Source organism: Mobula birostris, chromosome 4 (genome assembly GCF_030028105.1).
Source record: "Mobula birostris isolate sMobBir1 chromosome 4, sMobBir1.hap1, whole genome shotgun sequence".
Classification (NCBI taxonomy): Eukaryota; Metazoa; Chordata; class Chondrichthyes; order Myliobatiformes; family Myliobatidae; genus Mobula; species Mobula birostris.
The window spans coordinates 55,891,135-55,908,973 of NC_092373.1; the positions used below are offsets into that span (position 1 = coordinate 55,891,135).

General features: G+C 37.3%; 1 protein-coding gene across 2 annotated transcripts in view; it reads left to right on the forward strand.

The window, feature by feature from the left end:
* LOC140195912 (transient receptor potential cation channel subfamily V member 6-like) overlaps window positions 1-14,123 on the forward strand; it is an 88,821-nt gene extending 74,698 nt beyond the window's left edge. For both annotated transcript variants that reach the window (XM_072254580.1, XM_072254581.1), the window contains 5 exons: window positions 1,628-1,793; window positions 2,507-2,573; window positions 3,620-3,888; window positions 8,192-8,301; window positions 12,882-14,123. In XM_072254580.1, the coding sequence (XP_072110681.1) occupies window positions 1,628-1,793; window positions 2,507-2,573; window positions 3,620-3,888; window positions 8,192-8,301; window positions 12,882-13,056 (787 nt within the window). In that variant the 3' untranslated portion in view covers window positions 13,057-14,123. The remainder of the gene's footprint in view (window positions 1-1,627; window positions 1,794-2,506; window positions 2,574-3,619; window positions 3,889-8,191; window positions 8,302-12,881) is intronic.
* Window positions 14,124-17,839: the final 3,716 nt, after the last annotated feature.

Below are 17,839 nucleotides of genomic sequence, written 5' to 3' on the forward strand. Positions count from 1 at the left end.
AGGGCAGAGTAATGTGAGAGGTACAAGGAAGGAGAGAAGGGTTCTCCAGCTCCTTTGAAGTTTGGTGTTCAAGGCGAGACTGTCAGTTCAGGCAGAGCTGAGGTTTTTTCTGGGTAGAGAGGAGTAGGCAGAACCAGATGACATCATATCCATGGTCAAACATGGATGAAAGAGCTGAAATTTCAATGGTGAAGTGAGAACAACTCTCATTTAACCAGATGTGGCTTCAAGATGCTTCTGTGAAATATGTGGACATCTAAAGCATGCTTACCTTATACAAAAGATGAGTCGTTTTGATTTTTGGTTGTTAACCGTCTCATTCCCAGGTCATCACTGCAGGATTCCTCAGGGCAATATCCTAGGCCAAGTTATCTTCACTTTCAATTATATTGCTTCCTTGTAAAGTCAGAATAGTTGTAACGATTGTACTATGGTTCATTTCTGTTCATGGCTGCTCAGGCAACTAATCATACAGCAAAACCTCAACAATTTTCAGGCATGGTCTAACAGCAAGTAACAAGGAATATTTGTGCCATTAAAATATAAGACATTGACCATCTCTATCAGTGCCTGGTATTTTAATGGTACAAAAGCTATTTGTTACTTATTAGACCATGGCTAAACGCTGAGCTTTCAACTCCTTAATCTTTCTGCGTGTACCATTACCATGTTCCCTATTGACAACATCCTGGGGTCACATTACCAGCAATTCAAGTGGGCCAGTCACACAAAGACCATTGCTACAAGAGCAGCTTAGGGATTGCGAATACTCTCAACTTGCCTGGATGAGTGCAGCACTAGTAATTCTCAAGGGGTTCAATACAATTCAGGATAACAGCCCACTTGATTAGCACCTAATCCACCATCTTAAACATCTGTTCCTTCATGGAGGTTGCAGTGTGTACCATCTACAAAGCACACTCTATTTTGTAGGTGACCCCAACTTTTGTAGCACCTTCTAAACCTGCAAACTCTACTGCTACAAAGGACAAAGAAACCAAATGTCTTATGAGTTCCTAATTATAGCTTTGTTTACATCCTGGAACCAGCACTATTGGAATTCCCTGAGCAGAACAAATGTAGTTGTTCAAGAAGGTGGCTCATCACCATCTTCTCAAGGGAAGTTAGGGATTGGAAATAAATGCAGGCAGTAGTGTAGTAATGGTTACCATAACACCATTATAGTGCCAGTGACCTCGGTACAGTTGTGGCACTGTCTGTATGGAATTCGTGCATTCTCTCTGTGACTGCGCGGGTTTCCTCCCGGCGCTGCAGTTTCCTCCCACATTCCAAAGACGTGTCGTTAGCAGGGTAATTGGTCACATGGGTGTCAATGGTCATCACAGACTCATTGGGCCAGAAGGTCCTGTTACCATGCTGTACGTCCTAAGTGTAAAAAAAACACTAAAATACCACAGACACTGAGATCCCAGAAAATAAATTCCAATAAAAACCTGACCGTGGACTAACTGCTCCTGCTAAAGTTTGCTGAGTCAACTTGGCAACAAAGTCTTGTATGCCTTAGTTAAAAAAAAAAATAGCCCCTGGAGTAACAACAGTTTTGTATTGCAAGAGTACTTATTTGTTTTACCACGGATTGAAACTGGTTTCTAATTTTGATTTCCAGGATTGTTTATGCTTGCTTTGTTTTAATCACCATGATACTAAGAGTTTTGAACCACGAATGGGAAACTGTTATAATGGCATATGCACTAATAAGTGCCTGGTGTAATGTTCTTTATTTTGCACGTGGATTCAAGTTGCTTGGTCCCCTGTGTATCATGATACAAAAGGTTAGTTTATTTTCTTTTTATTTGAAGATTGTATGAATATTTTTGCATTTGATCATGCCCTTCCAAAGGGAAACACTAAACTACTTACAAATTAGTTATTTTGACTTTGATGTTTGTGAAATGTCCTGTATTTTCTGCTTTCTGGAAATGGAGAAATGATTTTTTAAAAACCACATATTTTTAAACATTCCTATTTTCAAATTTATTAATATATGCTCAGAAGGCAATGCAGTAGAAGAAAATAGTGCCAGTTTTAAGATGAATGATGAAGCTGGTTTCAAAATTCAGATTAAATTTGTGGAACAAAAACCCATCACTGGCTCCAAGACTTCTGCATCAAATTAATTTAACTAGTCTCAAGCTAGCATTTAGTTTTTGGATGTACATTTGGGACTGCAGAGTCTGTAATGAATGGGCCTGTGGAATATCAGGGACAGTCGGCTAAGTTTAACCAAGCATAGCATTTTATAGATCCAGAGGTCTGTGGTTATATCGTACACTTTGTGTACATCAGCCAAGTAGATGCAAGAAGTCAGAATTTCTACTATGATAAAGCTGATGATAAGGTCTTTCTTTAACCTCAATTCCATTCTCATCTTTATCAGAACTTTGTAAATTCATTGATACTGCTTTGGAAATATACTTCCAAATGTAAGATAATTCAATCGCAGGATTGAAGCCAATAATCTATTTTCCTTCTTTTCTCTTTTAAGATGATCTTCGGTGATCTTATGAGGTTTTGTTACGTTTTGATCATTGTCATTATAGGATTTGGTGCAGGTGGGTGCAATGTGCATTATATTGGTTGACACAACATTGTGGGCCAAAGGCCCTGTACTATGCTGTAATGTTGTATTGGTAGAGAAAGGCAAAACAGAACAATGCCGGAAATGTATAGCAAGACCAGCATTAATAAAGAAAAAATGCTTAGTAATATTTTGACTTTTTTACAATAGGAAATGATAACCATTACTTTTTAAAGTAAAAGTAGTCGGGTTAGGGTCTATTGGGCACTAAAGAGAGAAATAATAGCTTTTATATTTAATGCAAAGCTGTAGGAGGTATTTGTAATGAGTAAGGACTAAAATGGAATTAAAATTTTTAAAAAAATTGAGATAACTACAAATATTGAATCTAAATTTTTTTTAAAAACCTGCAGTTGCTGCCACGTTGTCCCCTTCCCAATCTGAAGCTTGCTACCAGTTTCACTCATGCTTTGATGTGTAATATCCCATGAGACTTATGCTGTGTTACGCTATGTTTTTTTGTAACTTTTTGAAGTAAAGAAATGACTTGCAAGCCATAAAAGTAAGTCATTTCTAAATGGGAATATTTTCAGTACATTTAAGTCTGGAATAGGAGAAGCAGATTGCAAGAGGAATAACTCAGTGAGGCAGCTATCAAAAATAATTTAACTTTCATGTGGAGGCTGTCCAGCATTGGAATTAGGTTCTAAATGCTATTGCTATTCATAACGGACAGTGTAACTAGCTAAGTAATGATTCCTGAGGTCTCTGAAAACTACCTATTTTCTTGGTCTCCTTTCATAAAAGTTGAGCAATCTGTAGGTTGAGAGTTAAGAAAGAGAGATGCTGACAGTACTGTACAGTGCATTTCAATCAGGGAATTTGAAGTCCAACTGATCAAATCAGTGCTGAGTCACTAACATTCAGATGAAAATCATAAGAATCCAGCAGTGATTTTTCATGGGCCAAATATTGTCATATTGACAAATTCATGGGTTTCTTTGTTAACTCTAATAGTTACATAAATTTAGTGGTTTTATTTCATATTTTAATAATTTGTTTATTTTTGAACCATCATAGGTTTCGATGTTCACTTTCAAGCCTTGGACCCAAATACATACTTGTACTTCCGGGATCTTACCATCACCATTTTCACATTGTTTCAGCTGATGATGGGTCTCACTGAACTTCCCGGCCCACCTGAAATCAAGATCCCTGACATTATCATTGTCCTTTATATGGTGTACATGTGTTTTGGTTTTGTTCTTCTCCTGAACCTTTTCATCGCTTTAATGGGAGATACTCATTATCGAGTTGTCAGTGAACGAAAGTCACTTTGGAAAGCTCAGGTAAAGTCTGCTTTTCCTTTCCTAGTAAATGACTCCATTTAATTATTCTTAGTTACTTTTATTAATGACTGTGACAGGTATTATAAAAAAAATTAAAAGGACTGTGACAGGTGGTCCAAAACTTTTCTAAAAGCATGCTCTATATTTCAGTAGATTTCCATTAAGGAGTTTGGAAGTTACAGCCCTGTAATTTGTTAAGAAACAATTCGTTATTCTAATAAGTGAACATAATTATTTTTGGAGTCATTCAAAATTTGACAAAGACTATCTAAGGAAATACTGTGGGATGAATTGTGTTCAAGATAGATCAATCCTTCCTGATTAGACTAATCCTATGATACAGGATTAATGCATTTTCAGTGATATTTTCTAATACTTTCATTGAAACATTTGTTAAAATCAATTCATTTGAATGGTTTTATAATTGCCATTCCTTTGGTTTGCCGTTGTAAGCCATACAGCAGCCTGGGTCTACCACTGAGTGGTGGGCTGTCTGAACTTCCCACTCTTGCTTAGAACTGTGTCCAGGTATGAGCGTCTGAAGGTAAACTTGCCCTCAGGTTGCTTTCATAGCTGGTTAAATCTTGCCTCCTCCTGTCTGTCAAAGAGAGATTGTTTGGTGTATACAGCTATTCAAAGACATTGAAGAACCTATTGAAAATTCAATATACCATAAAATTAGAACACTTTTAACTCTGGAAAGTGTGTTTTAGCAATTGCAACAAAGCATCAACTATTACTTGTACTGCCCTCCTCACAGATTACAGTGATTTGCCAAGATAGGCATTTGGTACGCATAGCAAGAAGATTGTTCAGCATGACTGGAAGGAGATATGTAGAAATTAGTATTCTCGTATACTTGTCTTGGGGAAAACCCTAGACAGATTCTGCTCAAGACGACAAGCTCAGTGATTTGAATTGAATTTTACATTATTGTACAGATTTTTAAAATTTTATAGTTAAAGCAATTAAATACTCTACAAGGAATCAATGCCATAGCTGTCAGGAAACCATCAACTCTGGAAAAGGTTTGAGGCCTTCACATCTCCTAAAATATTAGAGTAAAAGTCAGCAATTCCATGCACAATACAGAGAGTGAGGCCAGTGATTTTCTGTGTATTGATGGGATTTTCAAATGTCACACCAACAAAATAGAGAGATTTCTGTAATGACCCTCGACAAATATTCACCAGTCTAATTAGTTAAATGTGTTGATTATGCCATCATTCATGACGAACTTTGTAATTGCTGGCAACAATATTTCTATAGTGTATTATGACTTAAATTCTAGTATAGAACATAGAAGCTGGCTACTTAAGTTTAAGTTCAGTTTCGGTATCATTCAGTCAAACATGAATACAGCTGAACAAACAGTCCTCTGGGGCCAAGGTGCAAAACATACACAGTGCAACAGAGAACAAACAAAATAGCAAGCAAACATACAGTCACAGAATACAGCCCAAATCCCTGAGTGACATGTCCTGCAAGTTGATGGTGCATGGCTGCCATTGGCAAGAAAAAGCAGTTTGCAGCAGTCCACAGACAGACAGACGTGCACACGTAATCCAGCTTATTTCACTAATCAAACACTAGAGGGTAGCACCAACAGGAGAGGCAATTAGGCATGGACATCATGCTACACTGCCTCAGGCATCTCCTCTCCTGGACTGTAACAACAGGCAAGCCCACAGTTTGAGGCCTAGTCCTAGCTACAACCGAGGCCACGCAGAACCCCCGCCGTATGTCTCACCAACAAAATAAAGAAACAAGCCTGTGGCATTTTACATTATCAATGTCCACCGGGGTCTTATGATCACAATAGGGATGTCCAAGGCAATCATTACACTGCATGCTGCCTTTGCACACCAACTCCGATGCCTTCCTGTAGCAGGTAGCAACACTGTTCACACCAGATCTAGCTGCTCAGCCAACAAACAGCTCTCTGATGGGGTAAACCTGCGGTACCTGAAATTCTTAAAAGTCTACAGTCATCTTACAATCAGTTATATTTAAAAAAAAAGACGCTTATAAAAACAAAAGGACTTCTGGTTGGCTCCCGAGAGGCTGCTGCATTCGGGTGCACCGCCGCCTCATGGCAATTACTGCCAGAGCAGATGGATCAAGCATGTGTGTTCCCTGTGTGTAAAATGCCAATCAGCAGTTTTATTTTGGGAGTTCTGAAAGAGAAAAAATATCCTGGCAAGAGAAGCTGAACTAGCTGATGGGCAAATGGCGTAAACAGGGTAGAAATTGGGCAGCAAGGTTCTCTGATGCTATACTGGAGATATTGATGGACACAATGGAGAAGAAGAGAGACAGTTATTCACCTTGAATACATTGTGCAACTCTGGTTACTCCACAATAGGCATATTGGCACGAGTGCTGCTTGCAACAGCAGGCAGACCTACCCAGATTGGCTTTTACCTCCTGAACTGGGCAGATATTCAGGACTCCTGAGAACAAGTAAAGGTCTGCTGTTGGGAATGCTGGGAAATCTACCTGCTGAGTTGGTGCAATTCCAGTTTATGGATTTTAATGGAAGGAAATGGCTGCAGACAAAAGAAAAATTGCACGGTTAATTCTTTCATTTTTGATTGAAATGCTATTAATTTGATATTTCGTGTTTTGGTTATTGTTAGATTAGTAATTAGATTATTAATGGTTCCATGTATATGAGAGAATTAAGTTGATAATAGCATGACTGGCTCACTAAGACATTCAGGTTGTGGGGCCCATCTTTTAGGCTTGGAGGGGTTTGGCTCTTTATTGGACATTGGCAATCAGTTGCTAGCTGGCTTCCCAACAGAATCTGCAAGTGGGACCTTGGCCCAGGGATAATCTGACATTATTAGCCTGAAAGTTTTGGAACGCTCTAATTTAGGAAAAATGTTGAAGATGGGTTTCTTATTGTTGGACAAGAGAGCTTGTAATGAAAATTAAAATTCTGAAGCTGCTCTGGACACTTTTATTGTAAACTGTTCTAATACAAAGGACGTAATCTGAAACCAAGAAAGCAAGGAAATGTAAAAGGATCATTCTTTCCAAAACATGCAGCAACCTTTCTGAAAATTGCATAATATTAAATAGAATAAATATTTTCAACTAGTGCATATTTGAATGGAGAAATAGCCTTGTATTGGAAGATTAGGTGAGCTTCAGGCAAGTTGCCTCTAGCTGTTATACTTACACTGAGGAAGTTTTGTCTACTATTTGGTGAAGTAGCTGTCTATTCAATTAGTCTCCAACACATTGATTGAAAACTAGACATATAACATCCTGTTGTATTCATGACTGCCATTAGAACAGAATCTTTGGTTCTATGGAGATCCAGGCTAGATCTGAAACCTACTGAATGTTTTTTTTTCCCCCGACTGCTCTCTCGCCCTCCCTGCCGATGTACAAGGCAAAGTAAGCCCCCTGACTGTTGAAAGAACTAGATCGGGTGGATGTGGAGAGGATATTTCCTATGGTGCGGGGATACAGAACTAGAGGGCAAAGCCTCAAAATTGATGGGGTGACCTTTTAGAGCAGAGATAAGGAGGAATGTTTTTTAGCCAGAGATTAGTGAATCTGTTCAATGCTCTGCCACAGACTGAGGTGGAGGCCAAGTCCGTGAGTATAATTAAGGCGGAAGTTGCTAGTTTCCTGATCGACCAGGCCATCAAAGGATATGGCGAGAAGGCAGGTGTATGGGGTTGAGTGGGATCCAGGATTAGCCACAATGGAATGGCGGAGCAGACTCGATGGGCTGAATGGCCTAATTCTGCTCCTATTTCTTATGGTCTACCTATTGGAATGTAGTGCAAAACAGCCTGGAATGGATTCCGGTTGAAGTTCCAATATTACATATCTTCTTAAACATGTGAACAAATCTCTTTAATTTATTTATGTTATAAATTGCCCAAGTCTGGAGATTAATCTTGGAGTCTTGAAAAGAATTTTTGGGTAATAGAATATCTTCATCAAGTGAATGAGGTCAGTGTCACATGATTGAAGCCAGAGCTGGTCCACCCCACTGTTTCTGCTGGTAACTTCTGTAATGACATCTACTTTTCAATTGGAGAACTTTTGTACTAGTTATGGTTCAAAGAGAAGGAACAGGTCATACTTCTGTAAATCAAGAATATTGGCAAGAATTTGACATGATTTGGCTGTAGATTTAAGACCCATTTCTGGACATAATGATTACATAAGCATTTACAGTACCAGGAATGGAAATCATAATGCATTTCAAATTTGTTAATTTAATCACAGACTGAAACATGCGATGGCTTATTTGCTGAAACAATTAATGTAATTTCAGATAGCTGCAACCACTCTGCTTCTTGAGAGGAGACTGCCAGCCTGGCTGTGGCCTAGAGCAGGAATACCAGGTGATCTGTTGGGCCTCAATGTGGATAAATGGTATTTAAGGTAAAAGCTTACAACTATGTACAGAACTTTTAGAATATTATCCGAATTAAACTGCTCATTGAGAATTAACTTTATTATTTAAAATATAAAATGCCAGTCTTTCTTTGCTGAAAGCTCTTTGGACATTTTAGTTAAGGTATATTACGTATATTTTCTTTTGTAATCAGTGTTACTGGTGATACAGTCAAGTAAAAGAGAGTAATGACATCAAGGCACTATACTTGGGATAAGGAAATATCAAAACTAGTGCTTAAAACAGAAATATCATCATTTTTGTTTTATAGTCATAAATCATAAAAAGCTGTGTAGTTTAGAAGTATTTTAGATGCAAAATGCAATTATTCAAACTAAATTAAATGAAAATTTCATTATCTCCTCCAGTACCAAAAAGCAATTTTAATTCCACGTCCCATTCCCATTCTGATATGTCTGTCCACAGCCTCCTCTACTGTAAAGATGAAGCCACACTCTGGTTGGAGGAACAACACCTTGTATTCCGTCTGGGTAGCCTTCAACCTGATGGCATGAACATTGACTTCTCAAACTTCTGCTAATGCCCCACCTCCCCCTTGTACCCCATCCGTTTTTTATTTTTACACACACATTCTTTTTCTCTCTCTCTTTTTCTCCCTCTGTCCCTCTGACTATACCCCTTGCCCATCCTCTGGGTTCCCCCTCCCCCTTTCCTTTCTCCCTAAGCCTCCTGTCCCATGATCCTCTCATATCCCTTTTGCTAATCAACTGTCCAGCTCTTGGCTCCATCCCTCCCCCTCCTGTCTTCTCCTATCATTTTGGATCTTCTCCTCCTCCTCCCACTTTCAAATCTCTTACTAGCTCTTGCTTCAGTTAGTCCTGATGAAGGGCCTCGGCCCAAAATGTCAGCTGTACCTCTTCCTAGAGGTGCTGCCTAGCCTGCTGCGTTCACCAGCAACTTTGTGTGTTGCTTGAATTCCCAGCATCTGCAGATTTCCTCGTGTAAGCAATTTTCTTAAGGGTTTTCATCACCAACCACAAATAAAATGCAAGGACTCTAGGTAGCAATGTATAAAAATGGAGGGCTATGTGGGAGGTTAGGGTTAGAGCGATTATACTGTAGCTTTAAAGGTCAGCAACAACATTGTGTGGTGAAGGGCCTGTACTGTGCTGTTTATTAATAACACCAACATTCCCGATTTGTGCCTAGTTGTAATTTGTTCACTGGATTCAAGAGAAGCCCTCTGTCTGGAGTAGGATGGTTATGCTGTTTGAAAGCAGCAGTGGTGCTATTGATGAATATTTGTACTGTATGTGCTGATGCAGCTATTTGCCATTTAATATAACTCAGTTTGTGGTTTATTGATTGAAACTTTTATAGTCTGATCTTTCAGTTTCATGCTACTGAGTTGTTATTTCTAGTCCTTCCTTTCTTTCATGCCAACAATCAATGAGATTTACCATTTCCCTCTTTGCTGTTTATGTTTATTTTTCTTTCTTCATTTTCCTACCTTGTTTTGGAAAGTAGTGTTTAAAAAAACCTTGCAGCTCGTTATTATAGAAATAAATCTGCATAACTGAAGAAGCAAAGTTGAGAGAATATAGGCTTAATTATGCATTATATAAATACATGTTAGCTTTATAAATCTTAAGAATTGGTAATACAGTTTGAAGTTCTTTCTAATTAGCTGTAACTTTCAAATCAAAACTGGAGAATATTCAGTATTTAATTTGTAAAGAGATGGGTGGTCCAGCTTTCATAGTTGGTGATGCTGTAGGATCACATACCTGTCATATTCTGCTTAATGTTCCTTTTAAATTATTTCAATTTCTTGTCATTTAGTAGTGCAATAGAGGGGTCCTACAGTTAATGCTGTTGTGTTACAGCTGCAGGAATGCTGTATGACCCTGATCCTTAGAGCTTGTTTATGCTTTCCATTTATCAAATCATGTTCCTGCTCCCGTTATAGACATTTCAAGGGTATCTTTGATTTCTTCTTTTAGTGCTCCTGAAGCTTCTGTATGAGAACAGACAAATAATTTGATATGTGAATGGGTACAGTCATTTGGATTCAAGGAAACAGTTCATCCTTCATTTGATAATAAACATTAGTTTGTCAGTTTTTTTTTTGACAGCAACTCAGAAATCTGCAACTACCACCACCCCAAAGAGCAAGCTTAATGGATGCATGGGCATATCAGCACTTCCAAGTTTCTCTCTAAGTTTTATTTTAACCGGACTTGTATCAATATTTCTTCATCATTACCATGTCCTTTCATTGTTACTCTACTCAACGGTACTGGAGGTTGACTTCACCATACTTTCAAGGTGTTTCACCACCATCAAGGGCAATAAATGGCAGCCTTACCAGTGATGACTGGCAAAAGAAAACTGGAAATGTGTCATGTCTTAGCTAATTATAATTTAATATTAATGTCCATAAGGTATAGGAGCAGAATTAGGCCATTTAGCCTATCGAGTCTGCTCTGCCATTTCATCGTGGCTGATCCATTTTCCCTCGCAGCTCCAATCTCCTGCCTTCTCTCCATATCCCTTCATGCCCTGACTAATCAAGAATCTATCAACCTCTGCCTTAAATATATATAAAGACTTGGCCTGCACAGCTGCCTGTGGCGAAGAGTTCCATGGATTCACCACTCTTTAGAAATGAAAGCAATTGCTTTGATCTCTAAAATGTCTGCTTCAACAAAAGGAAGGGATAATAGAGCATACCACTTTAGTTTTGTTTCCATCAGTCATGTACAGCAGCACTACTTGTCAACTCTGTATTTCTGTAGTATTTCCTATTTTACCTTTTAAAGTAAGTTTTTCTTGGGCTCCTTCCTGAACATAATGACTTAAAAAATCAGAAAAGAAAGCTTCTACATTGGGGCAGTCTTCTGGAGGAGTTCAGGTTAAGCAGCATCTGTGGGGTTTGGTGCGAGGGTGGTGAGATTGGGGAAGGAATGGTGAACATTTTGGGTCAAAATCCTACATCATTCCTGACCTAAATTATTGATAATTCACCCTCTCTTCCCCCCTCCCCCCCCCCCAACAGATGCTGAGCAGATGGTTTGTTGCTCCAGTTACCAGCATCTGCAGTTTCTTGTGTCTCTGGGGTTTGGGAATGTGTACAGTAAACACATGTATGCGTGTCAGATTTCCAATTCAAGCCAACACTAATTCGATAGATTAGATGGTTTGACCAGTTTCATTTATCAGTATAGTGAGTTCTGTATTTTTGCAACAAGAAATCAGAAGAGGAAATGAGAAGGCAAATAAAACAAGATGAATAGATAGAATGAAAGAGGAAATGTAATCCGAGCGGAATAGTGAGTCAGTATTAAAAGCGATTCTTGGAAGAACAGAAAAAGAAGCAAAATATTTAGTAAAGAATGAAAATGGAGAAATGAGAAAATTCAGGTAAGTTGCAAAGAAATGAGTTAAATTATTTCCAATAAGATGTAGTCCTAACAATGACTGGGCAGCAAAGTTAAACTGCCTTTTACTGGGTGCAGGAGCAGGTTTCTTGTTATACCAGTAGGATGAAGAAGTAATCGTGGGTCATATGCTGATCTCTTGCTTATGCTCACGGTCATGGTTTTGCCAGAAAATGTCAGGAACCCACGCAATCATCAGTACGTTCAGATGATCCAGACAGCAAATTTTTAAAAACCTGGAAGTTGCTGCCATCAGTTGACAATCATTTTTTGAAAATACTCTCATGTGTTTGATTCCTCAAAGTTTAGTGACAGAACATAATTTCCCAGCATGTCTGCTGAGGAATTTGCCCCAACTAAAAGTGCTGGAACTGTGGCAACAATTGGGTGCTAATACTTCTTTAACTCTTTCATTTAAATGTTTTAATTGCTTTTCTAGGATCTGTGTTGTGTCTACTGTTAATTTTTTGTCCTTTAATTTTTAATAGTTTAGCAATGCTTTTCAATGTTCTGAATACAAGAGGCAAACAGAATTTTCTAACCCTGGCTTAACTAGCTGCTTTGAGAGGGGCTGTCCTAGTGCTTGGAAGGTGCTCTCCCCTTGCAGCTCCTAGCCTTTGTAGACTGAGTAAGCTTCATACCCTAAGTTGATGCTAAAAGATTTTTATTTGTATGTTAGAAGCAAAAAAAAAAAATTGCTTGCAAGACCTGTAGCATAATTTATGCAAGACCTGTGGCATAAAAAACGTTGAAACAAGGCTGCATTGAAATAATGCTTCTGGCATCTAAACATCATAAGTTTTCAAAACGCACTAAATATCTGACAATTTGTCCAAAATGGTTGCCTTATTTTCATCTCTATAGAATATTATAAAGTATGTCAATTAGGCTTCAATTTATTGGTGCCAGCATTGAAGGAACCATTGCCTATTTAGCAGATGGAAGATAATGATTGGCAAAACTGAATTTTCTTGCCACAGCCTATTATTGATCAATATTTAGTATGATTCAAAAAAAAATCCACAGGTATTCCAATACAAATTTGTAAATATAGCCCTCAGTGGTATTTCAATTGTGCTTAATGGAAAATTATAAAATGTAGGGTACATTTTTTCTTAATTGTGTTAGTCTGCATTGTAATTAGATTATTCAATTTTACTTTGAAGGGTTGAAGAAAGAAGTGACTATCAAAAGGCCAGGAAGAAGGCCGAAGATGAGGAGAAAGAAAATATAACCCACCCAAGGAAGAACAGGAGTGCTTATCGTTGGAACCTCATCCATAAAAACATATCGAAAAGTATTAAAAAGAACAATGTTCCAAGTGATATGACTACTCTGTAAATTTTCATCATTAACTCTAGAGACATTGGTTTGTAAGAACACACTTGTTTTTATGAACATAATGAACCCTGACACGATCCATTTCTTCGAGACTAATATCTGTTTAGAAAGTGGACTGATCATTTTCAGGTGTAACATATTCGTATCAAGGAAGCATTTAAAATTTAACTGGAGTTGAATTTCAATAGATCAATTAAAATCCTACATGTTTTTGAATGTGGTAAAACCTTTGTTACAGCTTGTTATAAGTTAGGATCATTTGTATAATTAAGATTGGATAGTTGCTTTAATAGGCATGAGAATCAGTACTCACAAATGTAACTAGAAAATCTTTTGATATTTGCAAAGGTATTGCAAAGTGGGTCTTAATATTTATTGATTGCAGTAGAAATATTTCAAAGAAATACAACTACAATAATACCAGAAAAAGTCAGATTTAAAACAGGGCTAAGTGGGTGTTTTATGTGCATCTACAAATTAAAGCACATATTTTGTAACAGTTTTTAGATGGAATCTTTAAACTATAACAAAATTACTTGCAGTATGAAGTTACTACCACAGCTTGTAAATGATCTGTGAAATATAATACGGGATGTTACTGCACACAAGAACAGAGGTTTTTTTATATAAAGTGAAATTATACAGTATTTTAGAATAAGGTACAGAATGCTACCGTAGTGGAAGGGTATCACTGCTGCTAACTGTTGTAACACTATGTACCACAATAAACAAGATTCTACTGAAAGAATGAAAAAACATTCGGTGACTCTTATCAGCAACTAGTTCCTGAAAATTCAAATAGAAAACAAAGCTGTAAATTAAAATGTCATTTCCATCTGTTTGAGTACAGTAAACAAAGGTAAAAATCAAATACAAAGTTACTGTAAGTTGTTTCATTGCAAATGCTAAAATGTCTTCAGTCTGATTAAGCCTACAGTATGACTTGCACAGCTGAGCAAATGAACAAATTTAGGTAGGCTCTGACAAATCTGATTACACTGCAATTCAGTGGCTGCTTTTCTGAACAGTTTTTTGGCCATGGTCATTAATTTGAAACATTGATTGAGATGCAAGGATTTATGAATATCAATTTCAAACAATTAAACTTAATCCAAATTATTTTTCTAAGGTCTTAGTTACTGATTTCATCATGTACCATTTGCAGTATCATTTGTTCCTGCTGGCGAACTGGGAGATGGCCCTGAAGGTAAATGCTTAGCAACTGGATTGGATTCTATTTCGGTGAAATATATTGTCATTGTGTTTGGTAAAAGTGTTCACTTGGTTCTCTTTTTAAAGACAAAACACAACTGCAAAGTTGCTCAAAATAGAAGCCTGGAAGAGGGAAAAATTGTTTTCATTCAGAAAGGAGTCTCAGGCAGGAACTGTATGGTTTGTCTTGGAGATTGAGGTTGCAGACTCTACAAGCTTACCTTCATTAGAAGGACCCTTTTCTCCATGCACATACTGTTTTATTTCCTAATATCTATTATTTGTATCAACAGAATCAGGAATACACTTGCCATTGTTTCTCAGGCAGAAAAAATGCCTAGTAATACCCAACATACAATAATTACTGACCATCCCTAATTATCTGTAGGAGCTAAAGTTGGCCCAAGGCATATTTTTAATATTATGGTTGCCATGTGAATGTAATGGATGTTAATCTTGATTGGAATTAAATGTGATTATTTTCTGCTCTGTCCCTCAGGACAGCAAGTTATGTAGGGACATGTCACTGGCAGTCAGTTATCCAGTGATTGCTTATGACCCTTGTTGATATGTTGAATCTTATCCTACAATTTTCCTCTCTTGTTCTGCTCTTACAATAGATATTATTTTTCCAGTCTTGAGAAAGAATGCAATTGTTACAGAGAAACATGGGGGAAGGTACTCAGATGGAACATCTTCCAATCTCTTTCTCTTGCCCCACCCCACTTCATGTGAGACCAGTGGTATGCAGAAGATTGAAAATGTATGGGATTAGCTGAGATACATTTACTAGAAAGTAATGGCTGAACAGGGAACAACAAGGGCATGAGACAGATCACGTTGAAATAGTGTGAGCTGACTCAAACTGTTTATTGCTAACCAACAATGTTCCCCTGGAATGATTGGTACAATGAATTTATTTCTGTACATTTTAAATGTTAATAGAAATGGGTGAACAACACATTCATTAACTCTATTAAAATCCAATTTGTTCATCTAAACGTTAAATTCATTGTGAATATTAGCTAAATTCTTGAGCTGTTTAAAATTGCCCAGAAGCTAAATTGTACGATTTTTTTTCATTTGATATTTTAATTAGCAAAGAGCAGCTGCCTCGCCTACAAAGAATATTAAAGAGTCAAGTTGGAGCAATTGGTCCCCAAGACAGCGGCTGTGTTCTAGAGCGATCCATTCCCCTCTTTATTAGCTCCACCATTTGTGTGCATAGCAATCCACTTCGATTGTTCCCAAGCACTTGAATTTTTGTTTAAGGACATCTTTACCTTAGAAGAACTTCAGTGATTACAGGTGCTGCACATAATTGTTATGATCATAACAGTCTGGAGACAAAACCATAACAAAACACTGACAGATGTCACCATTCTGATCGACACACAACTTAATCCAGTCAGAACAATCAACACCTGAATCAGAATTTGCTAAGCACAAGGTCAAATGCTGGATTGTAATAAGCACATAAGGTGCAATGAGCAAGCCTTTTTGACATTCAATGAACTGGTTGTATTGTATTATTCCCACATTTATACAAGTGAACCAAAGCATTTGTAGAAACAGTCATGCAGAAACCAAAAATACAACAAAATAAGAGCACCAAGATAGTTTGAATTGTATACCATTTTTAAGATGGTACTTTCCTGGAGCATTGTTTAAACAAACATTGACATCGATACACAAAGGAAATCTAATTTTGACCGAAAACTTAGTCAAAGGTTACATTTCTTATTTAAAGCAAAGTTACTTAAATTGCAGATCTGCATCTTTAATACAAAGTAATGTATTGAATTTCATGCATGCAAGCATTTGTAAGATACTTACATACAGTTAGCTTTATACAGAGAATAGAATACTCAAAATAGCCTCACTTTTAAGTGTAGTTTCAATCCATATATAAAAAGGTAGAGTACCGATGTTTGAATTGATGGCTTTGTGACAATGTTTGTGGATGATACAAAGATGGGTGGAGGGGCAGATAGTTTTGAGGAAGCAGAGAGGCTACAGGAGGACTTTGACAGATGATGAGTATGGGTTAAATGGCAGATAGAATACAGTGTTGAGAAGTTTATGGTCATGCACATTGGTAGAAGAACTAAAAGCATAGACTAATTTTCTAAATGGAGAGAATTCAAAAATCTGAGGTGCAAAGGCACTTGGGAGTTCTCACGCAGGACTCTCAAGGTTAATTTACAGATTTGAATCATTGGTGAGGAAGGCAAATGCGATGTTAGCATTTATTTCAAGAGGACTGAAATATAAAAGCAAGGATGTAATATCGAGGCTTTATAAAGCACAGGTGAGGCCTCACTTGGAGTATTGAGTATTTTGGGCCCCTTATTTAAGAACAAATTTCACAACATATACTGGTGATATTCAAACTGATTCTGAGAGCATGTGCTGACATTGGAGAGGGTTCAAAGAAAGTTTACAAAAATGATTCTGGGGTATTGAAAGGCTTCTCATATGAGGAGCATTTAATGGATCTGGGTCTCCATTCAGTGGAATTCAGAAGAATGAGGGGTGACCTCACTGAAACCCATCAAATGTTGAAAGGCCTTGATGGAGTGGATGTGGAGAGGATGTTTCCTATGATGGAGGGAGTCTAAGACCAGAGGACACAGCCTCAAAATAGAAGAAAGTCCATTTATAAAGGAGATGAGAAGGAATTTCTTTAGCCAGAGAGTTGTGGAATTTGTTGCTGCGGGTGGCTATGGAGGCCAAGTTATTGAGTATATTTAAGGCAAAGGTTGATGGATTCTGGAACAGGTAGGAAATTGGGGCTGGGAGGGAATATTGAATCAGCATGATAAAATGGAGCATACTCAATGGGCCAAATCACCTAAGTTTGCTCCTTTATTTTATGGCCTCTGGTCAATATCTTTAAAAATAAAAAGAGGCGCATCCCAAATATCTGCTTCATGAACATGTCATCTCCAGGCTTAATTTTTAAAAATGTATTTTATGTGTTACACAAATCAAAGCAATAGGTTCCATGACATACATCACCATAGGTATGTACAATTTCAATTTCACTATATTTTCATCTGTTTCCTTGATATTAAATAAATTCACATTTACCACATGGAAAATCATTTTAATGCATTTTCATAGACTTTTTTTAAAAAAGCAAAATATATTAAATTATTGTAAAGACAATTCTTTGACTTTCATTGTAACTGAGTAACATGCAGACAATATTTACAATGTAGTCCACTTCTCTTCCAGCAAGTTTCTAACTTCACAAAGCACAAAACTTTTAATAATTATAACTACTTTGAAGCATGTTAGTCTTATGGATATTACAGCTCCTGGTGAAATATGTAAAGGTTAGCAAATTTTGAATTTACTGTACTCATGTCAGTTCATCATTTAGCCATATGGTTTCTAAATGGATATTGAACCCATGAACACTACCTCATTTTTATATATATTATTTGTTTTTCACTATTTTTAATCTTTCTCTATATACACTATTTTTTTTTTCTATATTGTGTGTTGCATTGTACTGCTGCTGCCGCCAAGTTAACAATTTTCAGGACATATACTGGTGATGATA